Consider the following 21,409-nt stretch of genomic DNA (forward strand, 5'->3'; position numbering starts at 1 on the left):
TCGGTGGCACGCAGAACCTGCATGTCTGTTAACATGTGCTGCATTGCAGGAAAAACTTTTATTGCAAACAGTACAAAAATAAAGACTTTCATCAGATGATACTTTACGTATCCAATCTTTATAACGCTTATCACTAAGCCAAGCTTCTACAAAACTTCGCTTAGGTTTTTTGGGCAATGCATCACACCTTTCCATATCGGAAACAAAGCAATAAAAAGGAAAAGCGAAAGAAATGAATAAAGAAAAAATGAAAATGAAGGAAGTAAAAAGAAATGTATGTGTGTATAGTGTGTGTTGCAAATAGAGATCAGGACCCCGTGGTTCGTCACTCCCACAGTAATTACTGACTCCAAACCCTCTCTATTTACGTGTATGTGTGCGTAGAGTAAGTAATGATGAATGCTTGCGAAAAGAAAGCAAAAAAGAGAATAAAATATCTTCTTTTACCTTAAAAATCGCTAGGAATACCAAGATATCTCTGTACCTGTGTGACACGGCGATTTGCAAGACAGCAAGAGGCTAGAATAAACAAAATCGCATCGCGAGAAACGTGAATGCGTTACCGGTAAGATTGCAAAATTATCGACATAGCACGTAACAATAGATAATAATACACATCTATTAATAATAATAGATGTGTTAAAAAATTGTCGAACACTGTGTTGGACATCACATCTATGAAAAATAGATGTAGAAAATACAGAAATTATATCTATATATATGTACATATATAAAAAAATGTGGTATAATAGGGCTACAGGCGAAGGTCCACGTTAAAAACCTAACGCACTATTAGTGGCACCTCATAGGTAGTGCGGAAGACCACTTGTAATAATGACACTGCGCATAACTTTCCCTTTTCAATGTATTAGGTATACACTATTAGGAAATATAAACAGTTGTTTGTTTAATATTGTGATAATATTAATACCTACTTGTGTATATTCCTATGCACTATAATTGCAATATGCTTTACAATTGTGTAAAACGTTATTTTTGAATTATAATTTTTTATTAATTGTCGAATTGTCAAATTAACAATTGTTTAAATTTTTTCATAACGGAAGAGATTACCGTTTTTCATTTAGAAAATGAAAAACAGAATTATTATTGTAAAAATAATATTTTTCCTATAATTTTACTATATTTATTTGCTATTATCAGAGTAAAAAAAGTAGACAAATATACTCTAAATACACTAATATATATACTAACAGAATATTTTCTAATTTTCTATTTGGGGCAAATAATTTAATTTTTAATTCAATTTTTCTTGTATTAATTACAAGTTATTTTTCTTAATTTATAACGGAACTTTGAAGAAAGAGGTAGACATGTTGGCCAAGAATGTATTTCTATTAGTCATTTATCATTTACGCTTCTTCTATTCTTTATTTCTTTAATTATTTTACATCTTTTTATGTACAGAATATATTTCCATTTACAGATTTATTTACATGTACGAAAAGAAACATATACGAGCGGCGAGTGCGATTCTCGCCGGCTGGCGGCATTAGCTATAGCTATAGCGAGAAAGAAAGAGACAGCAGATTGTATGTCTGCACTCTTCTACCGCCGAAGCTGGCCGAAGTGCCGAGCGCACACGGACACGGTCGCTCGCTTGGGTACGTCATCCCCTCCCTATGCGACCATGCGACCAGAGGCCGATTACTGGCAGCACTGGCCCCACGGCGAAGGAACGGCAGATAAGCTCGAAAAAACACTGACGGTTTGACAGGCGTGCTTCTCTCTACTAACTCAGTCCCGGAAGTAAAAGAAAAAGTATTTACGCAAGAATGTGTTACTAAACTCGTCAGATTTGTTGGCTTGGGCGGGGGAAACATAATAAAAGAGACACGAAGTCAACGATATCCTCATTCGGACAGTAATACTTATATCAAGTTAAACTAATACTTTGCATGGTCATTGTTAACTACAATGTTGTTTGAAAATAGTGTATTGATTTGTCTGGCAATTGTTGTTATAAGTTACTTTCTTTGGAACTGCCACCGAGTGTTTTTTATTAGAAGGCTAGATACTTTACCAGGACCTAAAACATGGCCATTTATTGGTAACTGTCATATGTTGTTGGGTTGTGAAGGTAATACTTTTAAACTACATATATATTATAAATATTATCAAACTACACAAAATTAAAAAATTGGCATTGAAATTTTCTGAAGTAAATATCCCAAATAGAATTAATCATGATTATGACAATTATTAATTTAGTATAATGACTAAAGATGAGATTAAGTTTAATATGAATGTGTAAGGCACCATTTTTTCCGTCAAATTAATTCTTAGATATTATTTTACTCCAGATATTATTTTATTAGAAAGAAACTTTATAAAATTAAATTATAAAGCTTAATAAAATTGTGTATAAAATCGGATGTATAAGAATAATATCAACAACAGAATTAAATATAATTAAATGTTTTAGTTAAATGTATATAATTCAAACCTTTCATGAGCGCTTCTAAATTTAAAAATATCTGAATAAAATTAAAGATTTCCAGTATACGTGTATATGTAAGAAACATAATTGAAATCATATTTATTTAACAGATTATAAAATTTTTTTGTTATTGTTTTAAAGTAGAGGAGACCGGGGCTATCTGTTTACGTTTTTTGAAAGTTTATTGAAAAACTAATAAAGATATTTGGCTGAACATTTTAATGCTGTAACCTTTCAAAATTTCTATTTAAAAAAACGTAATTAGAATCGTTCATCTGTTAACATTTTAAAGAAATAAATTTTTTTAATGGGCAAGTTGAGCGTATAGACAGATGGTCCCGTATGCGGGACTATCTGGCCACATTCGAGAGGCTATCTGTTCACATAATAAAAAACATAATATTTATATTAATTTTTATACTTATTTATAATATTATTTAATTATTATTATCAAATATATAATATTGAAAAAACTACCTAGTCAAAAGAGTCAAAGTAATAGGCGTTTTGTGTAGGCTTTCTGATAGGATTCCTGCGTGAAACTGACTTTTCTTTATTTCCGGTGGCATCAGACTGATTTTGAGTCCGTTGCAAAATCAATGTGATGAGTTTCTTTTGTCCCCGCAATTATCTAATCCTTTTTCTTGCATTTGAGGCATTTACATTTCCTCAGCAGCGTTTAAAATAGAAAATAAATACTAAATAATTTAAGACACACTCATATATTTACTTGACGTGTACTTTTAAACGTGAATCACAGAATCAAGATAGTTGCTCGTAAATCACTTTTTTACAGTAGCGAGTGAGAATCCGAACATTTATTCCCAATTCCAACGCTGTTTTTGCGAAAAGTTTCTCGCTCGATTTTTATTCTTTTAATCACTCTAACTAACAAGGGAAGGGTGAACCCTCGGGGTCACCGATTTTGTCGAAATTTTACTAAAATGTAGTATTGATATAGAAGTGACAAATGCTGTACGGAGACGATGCGCTTCTCAACCGTTGCCGAGAAATCGCGATGTACTTATATTACAGTATACATCATATACAATATATTTATTATTATTATTATTACTTTTAGACAAAAAAATGTTTATGATTATAATTTTAAAACTGTGCATAAAATGTTCGTAAAATATTAGCGATTTTGAAAGTAAATAAAAAAATATATATATATTGGCGGGGATATTTACATAATATTAAAAAAATTGTATGTATATTTATTGGTTTATTTATTAGTTTTGTATGGGTATAAAAAAAAGGTTACAATAAAAAAAGGCTCCTATATTACTACAAGAAAAAAGAGAAATAGCATCTCGTGAAGATGTTATAAAAATTTACTCTTTAATATTGCATCAGTTAAATGCTCCGGTATTTTCACTTATGATTAAATACGCATGGTTTGCATCAAAACTGACGAGCGAACGGCCGAGCTTTTTGAATGTTAATGACGTGTGTTTTCCTGTCTCATTATTAAAAACAAAATGTGCTTGCGAAAAAATTGGATTTATAAAGTGTGCTTGGTGTAAGTCAGTTCTATGTTTCACTTGTTTTTTTTTATTTCAATCACTCTAAAGTTTGTAAAGTTACAGAGCAAGACGACGAATAATCGCAAGCATTTTATTATAATAATCTCTTTTTGTACGCCTTTTTTTATTGTAACCTTTTTTTTATACCTATACAAAACTAATAAATAAACCAATAAATATACATACAATTTTTTTAATATTATGTAAATATCCCCGCCAATATATATATATTTTTTTATTTACTTTCAAAATCGCTAATATTTTACGAACATTTTATGCACAGTTTTAAAATTATAATCATAAACATTTTTTTGTCTAAAAGTAATAATAATAATAATAAATATATTGTATATGATGTATACTGTAATACAAGTACATCGCGATTTCTCGGCAACGGTTGAGAAGCGCATCGTCTCCGTACAGCATTTGTCACTTCTATATCAATACTACATTTTAGTAAAATTTCGACAAAATCGGTGACCCCGAGGGTTGACCCTTCCCTTGTAAGTATAATTTTATTAGGTATATCAATTTTATACACCTTTCTTTTGTAGTTACGCACCATTATTTACAAAAAAAATAAAATCAGTTATTGAAATGTGTGGACAGATTGCCCCATTAAAATAAGACATATAGCCCCGACCATTTTTCAGTCTTTAACACCTTGCAAATTTTAGATTATGCGGACTTAAGATTTGACGCTTCTCATCTAATAACTATATATTAACTGATAACATTATAAATTGCTTGCCTTAATTTGAGTTAAACTACAATCGCACAACAAATTTTTCGACCGTTGAAAAATGTTAATAATCATTTTCACTTTTTTTTTAATGCATATAGCATTATAGCACTGAATCTCTGTAAGCGTATAGAGCTTTTTTCAATTATCTGTTGGAATGGTAGAGATTTCTATCTTTTAATGCCTGAGATAGCAATACTATGTGAACACATTGATTCCGTAGACAAATAGCCCCGGTCTCCCCTACTGAATATAGTGTATTTATATATCCCACTCGGCATGTAATATTTCAGAAACATTTCTGCAAAATTCCATTTGAAATATTACACCTTTCATCGATATTTCAGAAATATTTCACAACCGTTTCTACATCATTTCGGCAATGTTTCAATGTCCGCAATTATTTCAAATGCAACTTTGCTGAAAGATTTCGGTAATATACTGAAATATATCTACGAAATATTGCAGAAACACTTCAGAGATATTTCAAATACATTTTACACTGAGAAAAATGTTTTGTATTAGCAAACAAAATTTTGTTACTGACGCAAAAACTATTTGTTGATATGTGAAAAATGAAATATTTTGTTACCGGAACAAAAAAAAATATATTAAAGCCATGTGCGTATAGCCGCCGCGCGTTTGTCCGAAGAAATCCGCTCTCTCAGCCGGTCACCCATCCAAGTAGTATATCGGCGCCTTGTTGTTTGACATCGATGATCGAACAGGGTAGTGGTGATCCTCTGACTCTGACGCTTCTTTCATTCTTATACTTGCTTATTTTGGTGAGAAAGCTATCGCATAACAATATTAACAATACAGATATACGAATAAATCTTTTTTGCCAGTCAGCGTCGAATATTATTTTATATTAAATATTATTAATATTTTATATTTATATTTATGTTAAAAATGCCATATGACAAAATTTGGAATATCAGAAAATTTTTAATAAAAGAGACAAAATGCAATAAAATGCAATAATTATATAATTATAAATTTAATTTTTTATAAGTTCTAAAGTTTGTCAGCAACTTTTCGGAAATATTACAAATGCAATGTTGTATGTAAAACATTCAAAAATATAACGCGTGCAATGTAAACGTAATAATAGTTTTATCATGTATCAGAAATGTTTCTAAACCATTACATCTGCAATATTTCTTCTGCAATATTGTAGAAATTCACTGCCTGCAATTCAATTTTTCATTACCTACGCAATCTTTCAGAAATTTTTCAGAAATATTTTAAATGCAATGTTGCGTTTGATATGTTACAGAAATTATTATTCGTGCAATGCAAACGTAATATTATTTTTATAATGTTTCAGAAATATTTCTAAAATATTGCATCTACTACATTTTTTTGCAATATTACAGAAACTTACAAATATTGTAAACAACTTTCTGAAAGATTTCAGAAATATTGTTAATGCAATATTATAAAAAACATGATGCAGGTACATTTCTGAAATATTTTAGATGCATAGTTACAAATGAAATTTTAACGAAATATTTCTGCACCATTTCCGAGTATTTCAATATTTCAGCAACATAACATGCCGAGTGGGATGTTATGTACAATTAAAATATATGTAATTTTTATTACTGTAATAATAACATGTAAATAAGTAATATCATAAAAAAATATCTCTAAGATATACTAAAATTTTTAGAATTTTTGGATATCGTATTGAAGATGACAGAAGATTACTCATCTCCTTTTCAATTTTGGTTGGGCAGCAAGTTGTTCATCGGAATATACGAACCGGATGACGTAAAAGTAAAGACAGAACGTTCACTGCAATATAATGTTTTATTATATCTTAATAAAGCTAAACTATACTTTATATAAATTATACATGATATGTATATGCATATACAATCTTTATTACTAACATTAACTAATAACTTAAATAACTCTGATTAGTTTACAACTAATAAAATATATGTTAATTACGCGAACGAAACAAACGCGCGAACGTCACCACAATGCAGTGAAAAATTAATAATTTTTTTATGTTTTAGACTATCTTAGACAGTAAAAATTGTATAGATAAAAGTGTGCTGTATAAAGTTGTTCCTCTATTTGGTATGGGATTGGTCACTGCTCCTGGTAAGATATATCTACAAGAGTAAAGCATTATACTATAATTGCTTTTTAAGTACGTAATTTATGGTTACTTTCTTTGTAATTAATATAAGGAAATAATTATAATTTATTATTATTTCATAACCGTTTACATTCTAGCTGCATTTATAATGTATTAATGATGTACCATAAGTCACATGAATATACGGGATGTCCCATTTAAAACAGCACGGTCGAATAGCTCATAAAGGAAGGGGTTGATGAAAAAATATTTCAGATAAAAGTTGTAGGGCTCGAAGAGGGCCAATAGATAATCTTATTAAATTTTTGGTCCGGAGCTCGTGTTGGGTCCAGTAAGATCCAAGCCTAATTTTTTAAGTAAAAATTTCTATTTTTTAATGTTTTATCGCTTTCTACTAATTAATTTGAACAACTTTTGTCTGAAATACTTTTTTTATTTGCCATATATTTTTTAAGATATTCAAGGAAAACTTGATAATTTTTTTAATATTTAGCTTACGACATATGTCTATAATTGCTTGTCGGAGGAAAAAGTGGTACATGACTTTTTGACATGATTTGGTCTCAAGAATGTGCTGTTGCAATAATACCCCAACTTTAAATAATTGCGTATATGAGTACAAGAAAAGCGGGCTAAATGAGAGCCAGATGTAGTAATTAATACGCAAAAGTTTAGCCCGTTTCTCTTCTACTCGTAGATTTCCAACAGAGCCTATATATCTAATGTAATTGTGTATACATCTCCTTGGAGCTTTTCTATGTATACACAAATATTTAAAAAAGTTTGGGTGTTATTGCAAGAGAATATTCTTGAGAAAGAATTGTACGGTACGAAGGGAGTTATCATCTGGCGATAATAATTTTTGTCCAGTCACTTCGGAGATATCAAGGTCAGCTTCATTTTTTAAAATAAATTTGATATGTTTTTTTTTATAATATGATAAGGAGCTGGAAAAAATTCCAAAACTCATGACAAAAGATTATTGAACAAGATTAAAAATAAAAGAAAACGATAAAAAATACATTTTTATATTGAATAAAAACGTTTAAAAAAGATGTTCTAAGTGCTGGCCATCATTATCGATGCAATACTGGATTCTTTCGATCACTGATTTGCTTGCTCTTCTAGTAACGTCGGGAGTTATTGATACACAGACTGTAATAACGTTCACTTTTACGAGTAATTAAATTACTGGAATGTCAACAAAATTCAAGTGCGAGCGAAAAATTTAACGACATCCTAATCGCATTCAGCCTTTGCGTCGAACATTTAAAATGTGTGCGATAAACTTGAATAAACCGGTAATTTTATTACTCGTAAAAGTAAACGTTATTAGCCAATCTGTGATCGGAAGAATCCAGTGTTGGATCGATAATGATGGCCATTACTTCAAACATCTTCTTTAAAGGTAAATTTTATTAATATAAAAGTATATTTTTTTATCGTTTTTTCTTTATTTCTAATCTTGTTTAATAATCTTGTAACAATCTTGTGTCGTGAACTTGTTTTCAGCTTCTCTATTATATTATGGAAAAAAGAACATACCGAATCCATTTAAAGAATGAAGCTAACTTTAATATCTCTCTCCGAAGCACCTCCGCCTGGACAAAAATTATTGTCGCCATTTAATAGCCTCCTTCGTGTACAATTTTGGTTATACAAATCTTCCTCTAGACCTTATAGATTCGAAGATATTTAAGGTAATAGTTATTATGTCACTCTGTATATAGTTACTTTCATACTATATTTTATATTATTATAGTTCTTTTATATTGTTTATAATTCCTAATATTGTTTAATAATACTAACTATTAGCAACGCCAATTTCTTGAACTATTTCTTTAAATTAAAATCTCTAATACTAAGCTCTTTTAAATATTGTGATATTATTTATCACGATGCTTTTAATGTTTCATAATAATTATTTCAGAATTCATATGGACTCGAATGAGAAAAGTTACTTCAAAAACATTTAGTCCAACCATGATGAAAATATTCTTTAATATATTTGTTGAACAATCTGCAATATTTGCACATCAATTAGAGAAAGATGATCTAAGTGGAAACGAAATTATCCTTCAAGAACAAATATCACATTGTGCTTGGAGAATGGCATGTGGTAAGATTACATAATTTGATATATTTGTATTAACATACAATAAAATTTTTTCGAAATTATTACAAGATACAGTTTTCATATTAATAGAATACTTGTATATGCTATTAATTTTAAGTTAAGATTAATTTACTATATTAAAAAATGTTAGTACTATATGGAGAAAATATTTATTATATATATTTTTATATATAATACATTTTAATTATTTCAAGATTTATATTGGCTGCGTTCGGGGAGCGCGCTATTGGTGCTATTTGCTTATTCTATCCTTGTTTTATACCTAATAAGAGATAAAGATAGAATGATGCAATAGCGCTAATAGCGCGCTCCCCGAACGCAGCCATTTTCTATGAGATTATTTTCTATAAGATATTTTACTAATAAAATTTAAAAAGTATTTATTATATAATGTTATTTTTTAAGCAGTTGATTATTACTCTCACGTGCTTAAAAACAAAATAATTTTTTATCTTTAAAAGAAACTATATTGATATATCTATATATGTTAATCAACAAAAAATAAAGAATATATGTCAAATACTCAAATTGTTAAACTTTTAAACCATATTTAAAAAAATGGCAATATAATTTTAAAGAACAAAATAACGTGATTTTTGGTCCACAGAACGATAAAAATAAAACATTTTTAAAAATTGATAAAAAGCACATTAAAGTATGAGCTTCAAGCATCAAAATTCTTTTTCAATTTTTTGCGGAGATAATTTTTAGCCGAGTTCTAGCTGTTTGAAAATTAGGCAGTGTATTCATATAATAAAAATTTTATCGTTTAATCGATTGTATATTAATAATATTTCATATAATAAAATTCTTTTTATGTTATTACTATAAAGATTCTATGATGGGTATCAAGTTGGAACCAAATAAAAACAATGACCATCTAAAAGCAGTTAAAAGGTATTAACATTTTTTTTTATTCTAAATGCTCATAATTAATAAAATTGTGTAACATCAATATTATTCAATAGGGGAGACTGGGGCGAAGTCGTCACTACTTTTTCGGTGCCGATTTTTAACAACAAAACAAATAATTTTAGTAAAATGTGGTATACCGTTGTAAAGAGTGAACCCTTGGCTACAAAATTTATACGGACATTTTTGGTCTACGTCGCTTTGTTCAACTGGTATAAAGTGAAAACGACAAAGGTGCAAAAATTGAAATGTCAAAATTGCCGGGGCGAAGTCGTCACTCCATTCTCGCACTGAATTTTAAATGAAAATTCATAATTCATAATTCCAATCATGAAAAATGAATTATTTTTTAATAGAAAAATGGAAACATTAATTAAAAACACAATGGCGGAAAATAATTACAAGAAAAGCGCACACACTTATGTGCCCTATGCTCGCACGTTTTTCGTCAGCTCTATTCTGTCATCTCTGAACACCACGCAGCACGTATTATCCAAGTCCTCGCCGGAATCTGACCACTGCTGCTTCTTTGACTTTGATTTTCGCCGGAAGCCTCCATGATAGGGCTTGGTGACGACTTCACCCCGGACACAAGTTTCAAGTTTGGTCGCTCAATGAAATATTAGAAATCAATGAAAATAAAAAAATTTTACTGGATTTGTGTTCAGCATGCATTACTCTTTAGAATCACTTACTTTGAGATTCGGAGACACAATAATATTTAAGATATTACAAATTTTCGACGCGCAAAAAATTTTACTTTCGACCTCCGAAAACACGTTTGCCTCGATAAGAATCACAACATGGCACATAATCTCACTAAACTACGTTCGTCACGTGGGCACCATAAGCCGCGCTTACAGTATTAATGGCGAGTTCACACAACATACAGATTTCGAGATAATTGCAATGACGACTCCGCCCCGGTGATGACTTCACCGCGGTCTCCCCTACGAATAAATTTATTTGAATAAAATTTTTATATTTTCTTAAAAAAATACATTTGTGTGTATCAAGAAAATTTTGGAGAAATTTGTCAATTTATTTAAAGTTAATTTTTGCTATAAGTAAATTATATAATATTTATCATATTACTGAACAAACTATTTTTTTTTCTACAAAAGACTATTCTGTAACGCGAAAATTTAAAAGAATCTGAAACTTTGCGTAATTATATTCTATATGTAGGTAAGATGTCCTAACACTTCTAACAATACAATGATTTTTTATTTGAGCTAAAAAACGATTTATTATCCGATTTTTATAAACATTATACAGGGTAAATTTTATTTTGTGCACCAATTATCTCTCGACCAATTATCTCAGAAAGTATTGGCTTATTGGAAAAATGTTTAAAATAAAAGTTAGAGGTTTCAGAGGTGATCAATAAATCGGTCTTATTAGATTTTGAGTCTAGAGTCAGTGTTGGGCCCAAGTTAAATTTTCTAAATGGAAATAAAGGGAAAAGTGATACAGGACTTTTTAACTTTATTTGATCTCAAGAATACGCTGTTGCAAAAGTGGGGGTACTGTTGCAACAGTATATTCTTGAGATCCAATTAAGTCAAAAAGTCCTGTACCACTTTTCCTTCTCGACGAACAATTATCGAGATATCGTAAGCTAAATATTGAAAAGTTGCCAAGTTTTCCTTGAATATCTCAAAAAGTATATGTAAGGCAAATAACGAAATGTTTCTGACAAAAGTTATTCACATTAAGTAATAGAAAGAAATACAATAAAATGATACAATAAAATATGGAGATTTTTATTTAAATTTTACTTGAGTCCTACTGGGCCCAACACGCGCGCCGCGGACCCAAAATCTAATAAGATCGTTTATTGGCCCCCTCTGAATCTTCCAACTTTTATCTGAAACGTTTTTCTAATAAACCAATTCTTTCTGAGATAATTGACGGAGATGATTGGCGCACACGAAATAAAACTTACACTGTATTATAGTCTTACGTAAAAAATTTAAAATATGTATCTTTTTTACCAGAATCTATACGAAATATTATATTACTAACTATATCTACTAATTTGGAACAAGAGAAAAAATATCTACAATTATTAGATACGACCTGATTCTCATTGAAAGAAAAATTTTATAAAACATTTGCAAATTTTTCTGATATTATTATGCTTTTACATCTTAAATTTAATTTAATTTGCAAAATCCTATTTTAAAATTATAATCGTTTAAAATTATGATTTTCAATATATCACCAAAGATACGATCCGTTTTTTATATTATAAAAGGTTGTAATGCATGTATGTAATATACATATAAAGGTTATTTACATAATTAGACTTTACATATTGCTACGTATTTAACATCGTTGCATGTATTGCAAGAACTTACAAAGAAGAAAAATGATATATATATATATATATATACGTGGTCTGTTTAAAAAGTAATAAAACTGAATTTTTTTCTCAATAACTAGTAACACTGTCAAAACGAGACTACAGAGGATCGAAAGCTACATTCATACTCTACTTTCAGTTAAAATTTCAAGTCGATAACATTAACACTTGTGATTCTACAATCATTTGTTTTGTATGCTTGGGTAACGCGTCACGAAAATGGAACACAAGAAAATCGAGCAGCGTTATGCGAAGTTTGACATAGCAAGTTCCATGTCAAATTTCAGGATAACGTGACAGAGAAACATTTGAAAAGTTGACAGTGAGAATGATTGGTGATCAATTAAATTAATTTGAATCACCAAATTGTTTATGTCATTGTTGGTCCAGAACGGGATTCATCTTCATAACTTCACCGTCATCTAAAAATGCCTTGTGCCCGGTATAGAATTTGATCTCTGTAAGTCTGTTTCAACTTCTTAAATGTTCCCATCGCATTGTCCTGGAGTTTGACATAGAATTTGGTCGCATAACGCTGCTCGATATAATCGATCTTATGTTCCGTTTTTGTGACGCGTCACCCAAACATACTGTTATACAAATGATTGTAGAATCACAAGTGTTAATGTTATCAACTTGAAATAATTGAAAGTAGAGTATGAATGTAGCTTTCGATCCACTGCAGTCTCGTTTTGACAGTGTTACCAGTTGTTGAGAAAATAATTCAGTCTCATTACTTTTTAAACAGACTACGTATGTAATATAAACTGTAAACCATCATCAAACAGCGCTGGGTAAGACTATAGATAGTGTACGTCCTTATCTTATCTTGCAAAAATAAACACAAGAATTATCTTATATTTTGCAACACAACTTTATGATACATGGTTGAATATGGCGCAATATAAGCTTTAATATAATTTTATAACTTAAAGGTTTTTTTATAATATTCAAAAACAATAATGAGTGTTGAGGGCATTTTTGAATAATTAAGATACACTATTGTAAAATACATTTAAAATGATGAAATTTTTGTTTAAGCTATTTTTTCATACCTCTTCTCGTTTCGATGACATTTACTTAGAAATGCAAAAATCGATTCTCTTTAAAGCGTCATCTACAATACACAGAGTAAGCGTAGAGTAAGGAGTACGAGTAGGCAGGAGTAAGCGTTATAGCCTGTTGCGTCCTGATTGTCCGAGCATAAGTGTAAGAGTAAGAGTAAGAGTAGGAGTAGGAGTAAAAAAAATTAATTTATTTTGCTTACGCCCTTACGCCAGCTCTCTTAAACCGAAAATAGCCCCCTTACGCCTACTCTTACTCCTTACTCCATGCTTACTCCGTGTATTGTAGACGACGCTTAAGAGTAAGATATTTTTATTCCTAAAACCGCTTTGTAGCACAAAAAAATAGTTTTGTGTTATTAGAATTTAGATAATACATATATAATTATGCAAAGTTTCACGTTGTTTCATTAAAAAACAGTGTTTTAGGTAAACAAATTATTTCGTGTTATTTGGACTTAATACTCTACATATATAATTATGCAAAGTTTGACATTGTTTCATTAAAAACGATGTTTTAGGTCAAAAAATATTCTTTTACATAGAATGAAGAATACATTATTATTTTCTGATGTTATATTCAATCTCACTGCTTTGGGAGGCAAACAGAAAGAAGATACAAATTTGGTGTATTCTCTTACTGATGAGGTATATAGTAATTATATTTGTTAACATTCTGAATTATTTTGTCCATTATGTAATTTATTATTATACAGATGATACAGCAGCGCAAACATAAACTAAAAAATCTGGATATACTCAAGGATGAAAATAATCAAATTCGTAAGTTTATCACCATTTTACATAAAATATGATCTTTATGAAAATGCAGCGTTTGCAAAATAACAGCAAAATTAATTGCTCGAAGCTGTCCTTAAAGCAATATTAAAATGCTGTGTTTCACTTTATACATCGTACGTGTAAGAAATCGTTTCTTCCTAAATTAATTTAATTTCAATTTTTAAATAGGAAGTATACAATTTAATCTTAAAGTTTACCAACACAAGATTAAATAAGTGATAAACATTTTAATTCATATTCATACTTTTCGTTATATAATATAGATAGAACGTTCTTCGATATCCTGATGGAAGGATCCCGTAAAGATATCGATGAAGCATCTGGCAAAGAAAATTTCACGTTAGAGCAGATTCGCGATATTGTAATAACGATGCTATTAACGGTACGTACAATATTTCATGATATTTATAAATAAATAAATATTAAAATAGTTATATACCCATAGGCCAGTGACTCAATCAGTATTGCGATGAATTTTGTTATCTTCATGTTAGCAAATTTCCCAGAAGTACAAGTATGTATGTTCATTCCAAGACAATTGAATTTACTAATTAAATAAACGAAGCGTTGTAAACTGATAATTTTAAAATATAAAAGATAATTAAATAATAATCAAAACAACATTTTTTTATTATATTATTATTTTATTATAACATTTATTATATCACCTTTGTTGTGGTAATGTGTATCACCGTTTTGAATGAACCATTATATTATTATGGGTTTGTTGTTAACCTAATTTAACTTGTAATTGTATAAATATTTACAAAAATATCTAAGCTTATAAAGAAATTAAGTTAATTAACATTAGCCTTATATAAAACGTATATTTAACAATTTTTTGTATGTTTGTATTTGCAATACGCATAATATTTTATTAAGATTAAATATTTTAATAGAATTATGCAAATATCTAGATTAGCATATATTAATAGCAACACTTCGTTTATGACTAGAATAAAATCCAAATGCAATTGATAAAAAGTCTATTAAATATTATTTGTATTTATGTAAATGAATATTTCACGTCATAAAGGAAAAAGTACTCGAAGAACTATTGGAAATTTATGGTACGGAAACTATAAAATCTGTACCAATTGAATATGGCGATTTAGAACAGATGCATTATTTGGAACGAGTAATCAAGGAAACGATGAGAATTTTCCCCGTTGTTCCGATAATTGCGAGACAAGTCACAGAAGATTTAAAAATAGGTTTGTTTATTTTTTATAAATAAGCAAATGTATATCTATTGTTAACTTCTCTTCATAAATAAATTAAAAATAATAAGAAAATTGAGAGATACAGATGTCAAAACATCAATCTTCATTTAACTATCATTTGATTTTATATTAAGAGAAACTGTGTTTAAATATTTTTCTGTTACTAAGATATTTATTTCAATATTTAAAAAATTGCAAAATTACAAATAACATTATTCTTATTTTACTAATTGTAAGATTAAAAAATAATAAAATATAGACATTCAAATATCCTATATGAAATATCGCTTTGTCAGTTTTATGTACATATCCATTATATAATAATAATTTTGAGTTGTACTATTTAACATTATTAAGTTTTTATTGTAATAATTTTGGTAATAAAAAGTACACATTTTAGGAGAAGTTATTTTACCAAAAGGAACAAATATTTTCATACCAATTATAAAAATGCACCGAAACGAAAAATATTGGCCGAATCCATTAATGTTCGACCCGGACAGATTTCTTCCAGAAAGAAATCCAAAAAGTCAATCGTATTACATGCCTTTTAGTGCTGGATCAAGGAATTGCATAGGTAGTCTTAAATAAATTACAAAGTATTATGATAAAATTGATTTACATATAATTGCAAATTTGCAGGTATAAAATACGCAATAATGTCTATGAAAGTTGTTTTGGCAACGTTGGCACGAACATTTGTATTCAAAGTAAACAAAAGCATTAAGATTGATGAAATAAAATTGAAGTTTAGCACGACAATATCTACAGAGAAGCCTTTAAAAGTCAAACTTGAGAAGCGATATTTCCAATAAAATAATGTAAAAATTATGTTAAATATAAGATTATATTTTTGTATAATATTCTGCGCACGCGTGCACATATATTATGTTGATGCATACATTTAGGTTGGCTTCAATTTAATATTTTTTTGCTTTGTAATATTGTAAGAAGTGGAATGTAACAATAAAATGTATTGAAGTAAATCTCTCTCTCTCTCTCTCTCTCTCTCTCTCTCTCTCTCTCTCTCTCTCTCTCAAGATTTTTAGCTTTTATTAATTTTTAATGCGTTTAATTTTTAACAAAACGATTAATTTAGTATTTTAACTTATGACTATAATTCATGTTTTTAGAAGTTGAAGAACTTTGTTACTATTCTCAACGTGAATTTTAGTTGCATATTTTGTTTTCATGAGTAGTCATTTTGTTCTTTGTATTTTATATGTATGTATATGTACCTATATAGTGACCAACAAATCGGTACATTCACTGACTTTATTTATATTGGATTTCATTTTTAAGTATGGGACTCCATTGTCACGCTTTATACCAACGACGAAAATTGTCATAACTTTTTGATTGCGACTTGTAATTTTAATTTGTATACCGCCGAAATAATTGACTTTTTATATTTATGGCTTATCATCAGCTTTTTTGCGTAGGATGGGAAAAATGTTAGCATACCCTGAGGACCGTTCCCTAGAGTTATGTGGGGCTTGCACCCACTAAAAAACCCACCCCTCTGACAACCAGCCTCTGGTGTGCCAGGGACCCGGAGATGCACTAAGGTAATATGTCATAATCATCAGCTATTGTATCTCCCAATCTTTGTTTCGATATAATGTATTTGTTCCCGACAAATTATTTAAATTATTTAGTTATAAAGACTAATTTTATATTTCTGCATAATTTTTTTATATTTATTGTAATGTAATTTTATTGATTTGACCCAGAATGTTCTGATGAAAACTAACATAAGTATAAGTCGAAACGCAAACGATTGTTAATTATTCTTGCCATTTAATAAATTATTATTATTTTTATTAAACCAACATGTATTTCTTGTTTTTCTTGGAGCATAGACGTATATGCTCGGAGATTTTCTATAACCTTCATATTTTAGCTATTTAATAATTTAATAGTTTTGAGAAAGAAAACCGTAAAGGCATTATATGTATAGGATGTATATGTATATGTCGATGTCGTATTTTTAGATATAAAATACATATTGAATATGAAACAAGTCCAAATTCTCCTGCATTGTATTGACTAAAACCTGATCAAACTTTCGACACATCCTCTCTTAATATCCAACAGCAAAGTGAATTATATGAGAATAATAAACTTCTTCTAACTATGTAGGAGAGACCGGGGCTATCTGTCTGCGGAGGCTATGTGTCCACAGTACTGCTATCTCAAGTTTTAAGAGACATATGTCTCTACCATTGTAACAAGTATTTGAAAAATGCCCTACGTAAAAAATTTAAATGTTGTTTGTTTTTTTGCGATGCCTCTCGCAGATGCTATATAAGTTAAAAGAAAAGCGAAAACGATTATTCACATTTTTCGACGGTCGAAAAATTTGCTGTGCGACAGTAAGTAGTTTAACTCAAATTAAAGTAAGCAATTCATAATATTATCAATTAATATATAGTTATCAGGTGTGAGAAGCGTCAAATCTTAATTTCGCATAATCTAAAATTGGCAACATGTTGAAGACTGAAAAACGTGGTCGAGCTATCTGTCCTATTTTTTATGGGGCAATATGTCCACACTTCAATGACGGATTGTTTTTTTATTAATAGATAATGCTGCGTAACTACAAAAAAAGACTTTCCTTAAGACGGATAAGGTAGACATATCCAATAAAATTATACTTAGAGTGATTAAAAGAATAAAAATCGAGCGAGAATCTTTTCGTAAAAACAGCGTTAGACTTCGGAATAAATGTTCGGGCTCTCACTCGCTACTCGCTACTGTAAAAAAATGACCTACAAGCAGTTACTTGATTCTGCGATTCAAGAATCGTCACTAAATTTTTATTTTAAAAATACACGTCAAGTTAAATATATGAGTTTGTTTTAAATTATTAAGTATTTTCTATTTCAAACGCTGCCGAGGATAAAGTAAAGGTCCCAAATACAAAAAAAAGATTAAAGAATTGAGGGGACATAAGAAACTCATCACATTGATTTTGCAACGGACTCAAAATCAGTTTGATGCCACCGTATATAAAGAAAAGTCAGCTCTACGCAGGAATCCTGTTAAAAAATCTACACAAAGTGCCTACTACTGCTCTGACTCCAACGACTAAGCAGTTTTTTCAATTATTATATATTAATAATAAATAATATTATAAATAATTATAAATATTAATATAAATAATGTGTTTTTTATTATGTGGATAGATAGCCCCTCGAATGTGGACAGATAGCTCCGCATATGTGGCCATCTGTCTACGCTTGACTTGCCCACTTAAAAAATTCGCCTCTTTAAAATGTTAAAAGATTAACAATTTTAATTATGTTTTTTTTAATAACAAGGTTGAAGGGTTATACCATTAAAATTTTAGCCAAATATCTTTATTAGTTTTTTAGTAAACTTTAAAAAAGCGTAAAAAGTGGACACATAGCCCCGGTCTCCCCTAAGTTTAATTTTTCATTAATGGATAATTTTTCATTAATGGATCGATTTTCTTGAAACCGGTGCCAAAATTTTTCTAATTTTTTGGGGATAGTAATAATGTGTAGAATTTTTCATATGGGTTTAATTGCTTCCTCATAGAGGAAGCTTTGTTTTCATAAATTTCGTATATGAACCTTTGATTGCGTATAAAGTTGGGTCTAGTCAATCAAATTTAAATGAATTATATATGAAATAGGGGTAGAAGAAACTAAAGAAAAGATTGTTTTTTGAGTTTTTGATGCTAATATGTTTAGAGTGTTCTAAAACGTCAAAATATTGCATTAAAAAGAAATGTCCGGAAGTATGTGTGTATGTGTGTGTGTATGTGCAGATTTGATGTTGTGGTTGCTCTAACTTCCGCAAATATTGAGATATCGGGCTGTTTTTTTTTTAATCGATAAAGTATCATTCAAGGAAGGTTGGTATTGAATTTGGCGATGATCGGTAAAGGGGTTCTTTTTTAAAAAAATTTTGAATTTTTTTAGAAATGTTCGTGGTTGCTCTAACTTTCGCAAATATTGAGATATCGGGCTTAATTTTTTTTTAATCGATAGAGTATCATTTAAGGAAAGTTGGTATTGAATTTGGCGATGATTGGTAAAGGGGTTCTTTTTAAAAAAATTTTTGAATTTTTTAAGAAATGCCCATAGTTGCTCTAACTTTTGTAAATTTTGAAATATTGCGCTATTTCTAATTTTATTATATTCTTCAGTCTTTTCTACCCCTATTTCATATATAATTCTTTAAGATTTGGCGAAGATCGATGAAGGAGTTACCGATTTCTGCTCATTGTCTAAAAAGTGGACAAGTTATACATGTAATCTTGGTATTTATATATATAAAATAAAAAATATACAATTAATGTAATGTAATAAATAATGTAATGGAATTAATAATTGAGAGAGAGAGAGAGCGAGAGAGAGAAAGAGAGAGAGAGAAGAAAAAGGTATACATATTAAATAATTAGTAATATAATTAATAATATTAATAATTAATTCTTTAAGATTATTTTCGGCATTCTCGGGTGTGTCCGAAAAAAGAGAGGAAGAGAAAAATTAATTGTTACGATAAAGAGAAAGAGGCAAAGAGAGAGAGAGAAAGAGAGAGAGAAAGAGAGAAGGAAAGAAATAAGGTATTTATAGTATATATAAATAATAAATAATATTTAATAAATTCAAATAATTTTTATTTTATTGTTAGATAAATATATTATATTATAATAATTCTTTAGTTTAGCTATTCCAGCACAGAAATCGATGAAATTAGGCTCCTTCAACGTGTTTTTGCACAAAACGAAAGAATTTGGCCGAAAAAAGTGTCGCTCCTGCTCTACGACGCGAGATATTAATCGTTAAAGTTAGCGACTTGACAGGTTATGAAAATTGTTATTTGCAATCTCAAAATTTAACTATTTGTATATTTGGTTAAACCAGAGAATATATTTTCTGTTTTAACCAAAAGCATACTTTGTATTTATGCTTTCCTATAACATAAAATTGTATATATACTTTTCAATACATATTGTTCTGATTAATCGTTATGATTAATACAGCGCATGCTGTATGAGCCTAAATTCAGGGATTTCTGTGCTAAGGTAACTAAACTGAAAAATTACATATAATATATTAAGGTGTTATCAAATTCTCGTGCTCACTAATTACACAGCAATATTCTTTATCAAAAATTGAGTTGAAAAGTGCTGAGCCATTTTTTTCTATATAATGCTTAGTAAAATAGTTATTATTGAGTAAAGTCAATCCAACCAGTACTGTCTTTTATAGCCGAGCGTATGTCAGTGAGCCGCGTGCCTGGAGTGTGCGCTCATACTAGCTGGTGCGCTGCTCACTGACGTACGGCCGGTCATCGACATATACTACTGGACTGCGCATACCACGTGAAAATGATATCTATCTTTTTCCATCCAACATTGTAATATTGGTTAAAAAGAGTCAGAGATTGGGCCGCACATGCGCTCTATCCTTTTCTATGACGCGGACCATTTTGGTACACTGTTTAGATATGGATGGCACAGTTCAGTAGTAAACAGCGCTGAGTGGATGTATACATATGTTAGCTATATGTATTATATGTATATTATCGATATTTACTTACATTATACTCTTTTCTTTGTTTATGTAAGAACTTCCAAAGAAGTTTTCTGTGTTGTCATCCGTACTTTGAGGTTCAAATTCCAATGTTAGGATGTAATGCCCGGGGTGTAATACATCGGAGAAATAAATGTTTATAACGTCTTTCTCAGCGATATAATAATCTGATGTATAACTCTTATAATTTGTATTGTTTTTAATTAACGTTGCCTTCGTATTATATCCTATACTTATATTTATTGCGTACACTTGTAAACTTTGGGTAGGCTGCCTGATATCGATGGTTATATTGGATTCTCCATAAAGAAGAAAATTGCCGTATTCTTGTTTTACATTTGACGGCTGTGCCATTTTAGAATCATATTGTTCGATAAATTCAGTTATCCGTATGGCATAGTGCTTCGGGACAACGTTCGACGGTAGACGGAAGTGTTTTGTAATATTGGAATTACTAAGCTTTTCACCGGTAACAATAGCTATTGTAGT

At 29.6% G+C, this 21,409-nt stretch overlaps 1 protein-coding gene across 1 annotated transcript; it reads left to right on the forward strand.

The window, feature by feature from the left end:
* Nucleotides 1-780: 780 nt before the first annotated feature.
* Nucleotides 781-16,336, forward strand: LOC139777258 (cytochrome P450 4C1-like). The gene is made up of 13 exons (XM_071714578.1): nucleotides 781-872; nucleotides 1,448-2,101; nucleotides 6,408-6,514; nucleotides 6,760-6,847; nucleotides 8,776-8,964; nucleotides 9,816-9,879; nucleotides 13,848-13,974; nucleotides 14,043-14,109; nucleotides 14,391-14,509; nucleotides 14,573-14,641; nucleotides 15,164-15,341; nucleotides 15,751-15,927; nucleotides 15,993-16,336. Exons 2-13 carry the CDS (start codon nucleotides 1,939-1,941, stop codon nucleotides 16,163-16,165), a joined length of 1,521 nt encoding a protein of 506 aa, XP_071570679.1. The 5' UTR covers nucleotides 781-872; nucleotides 1,448-1,938; the 3' UTR covers nucleotides 16,166-16,336.
* The last annotated feature ends 5,073 nt before the right edge of the window (nucleotides 16,337-21,409 follow it).

The sequence above is a fragment of the Temnothorax nylanderi genome, unplaced genomic scaffold (assembly GCF_030848795.1).
Source record: "Temnothorax nylanderi isolate EJ_2023f unplaced genomic scaffold, tnyl_v1.0 TNYL_tig0142_pilon, whole genome shotgun sequence".
In the NCBI taxonomy this organism is placed as follows: domain Eukaryota; kingdom Metazoa; phylum Arthropoda; class Insecta; order Hymenoptera; family Formicidae; genus Temnothorax; species Temnothorax nylanderi.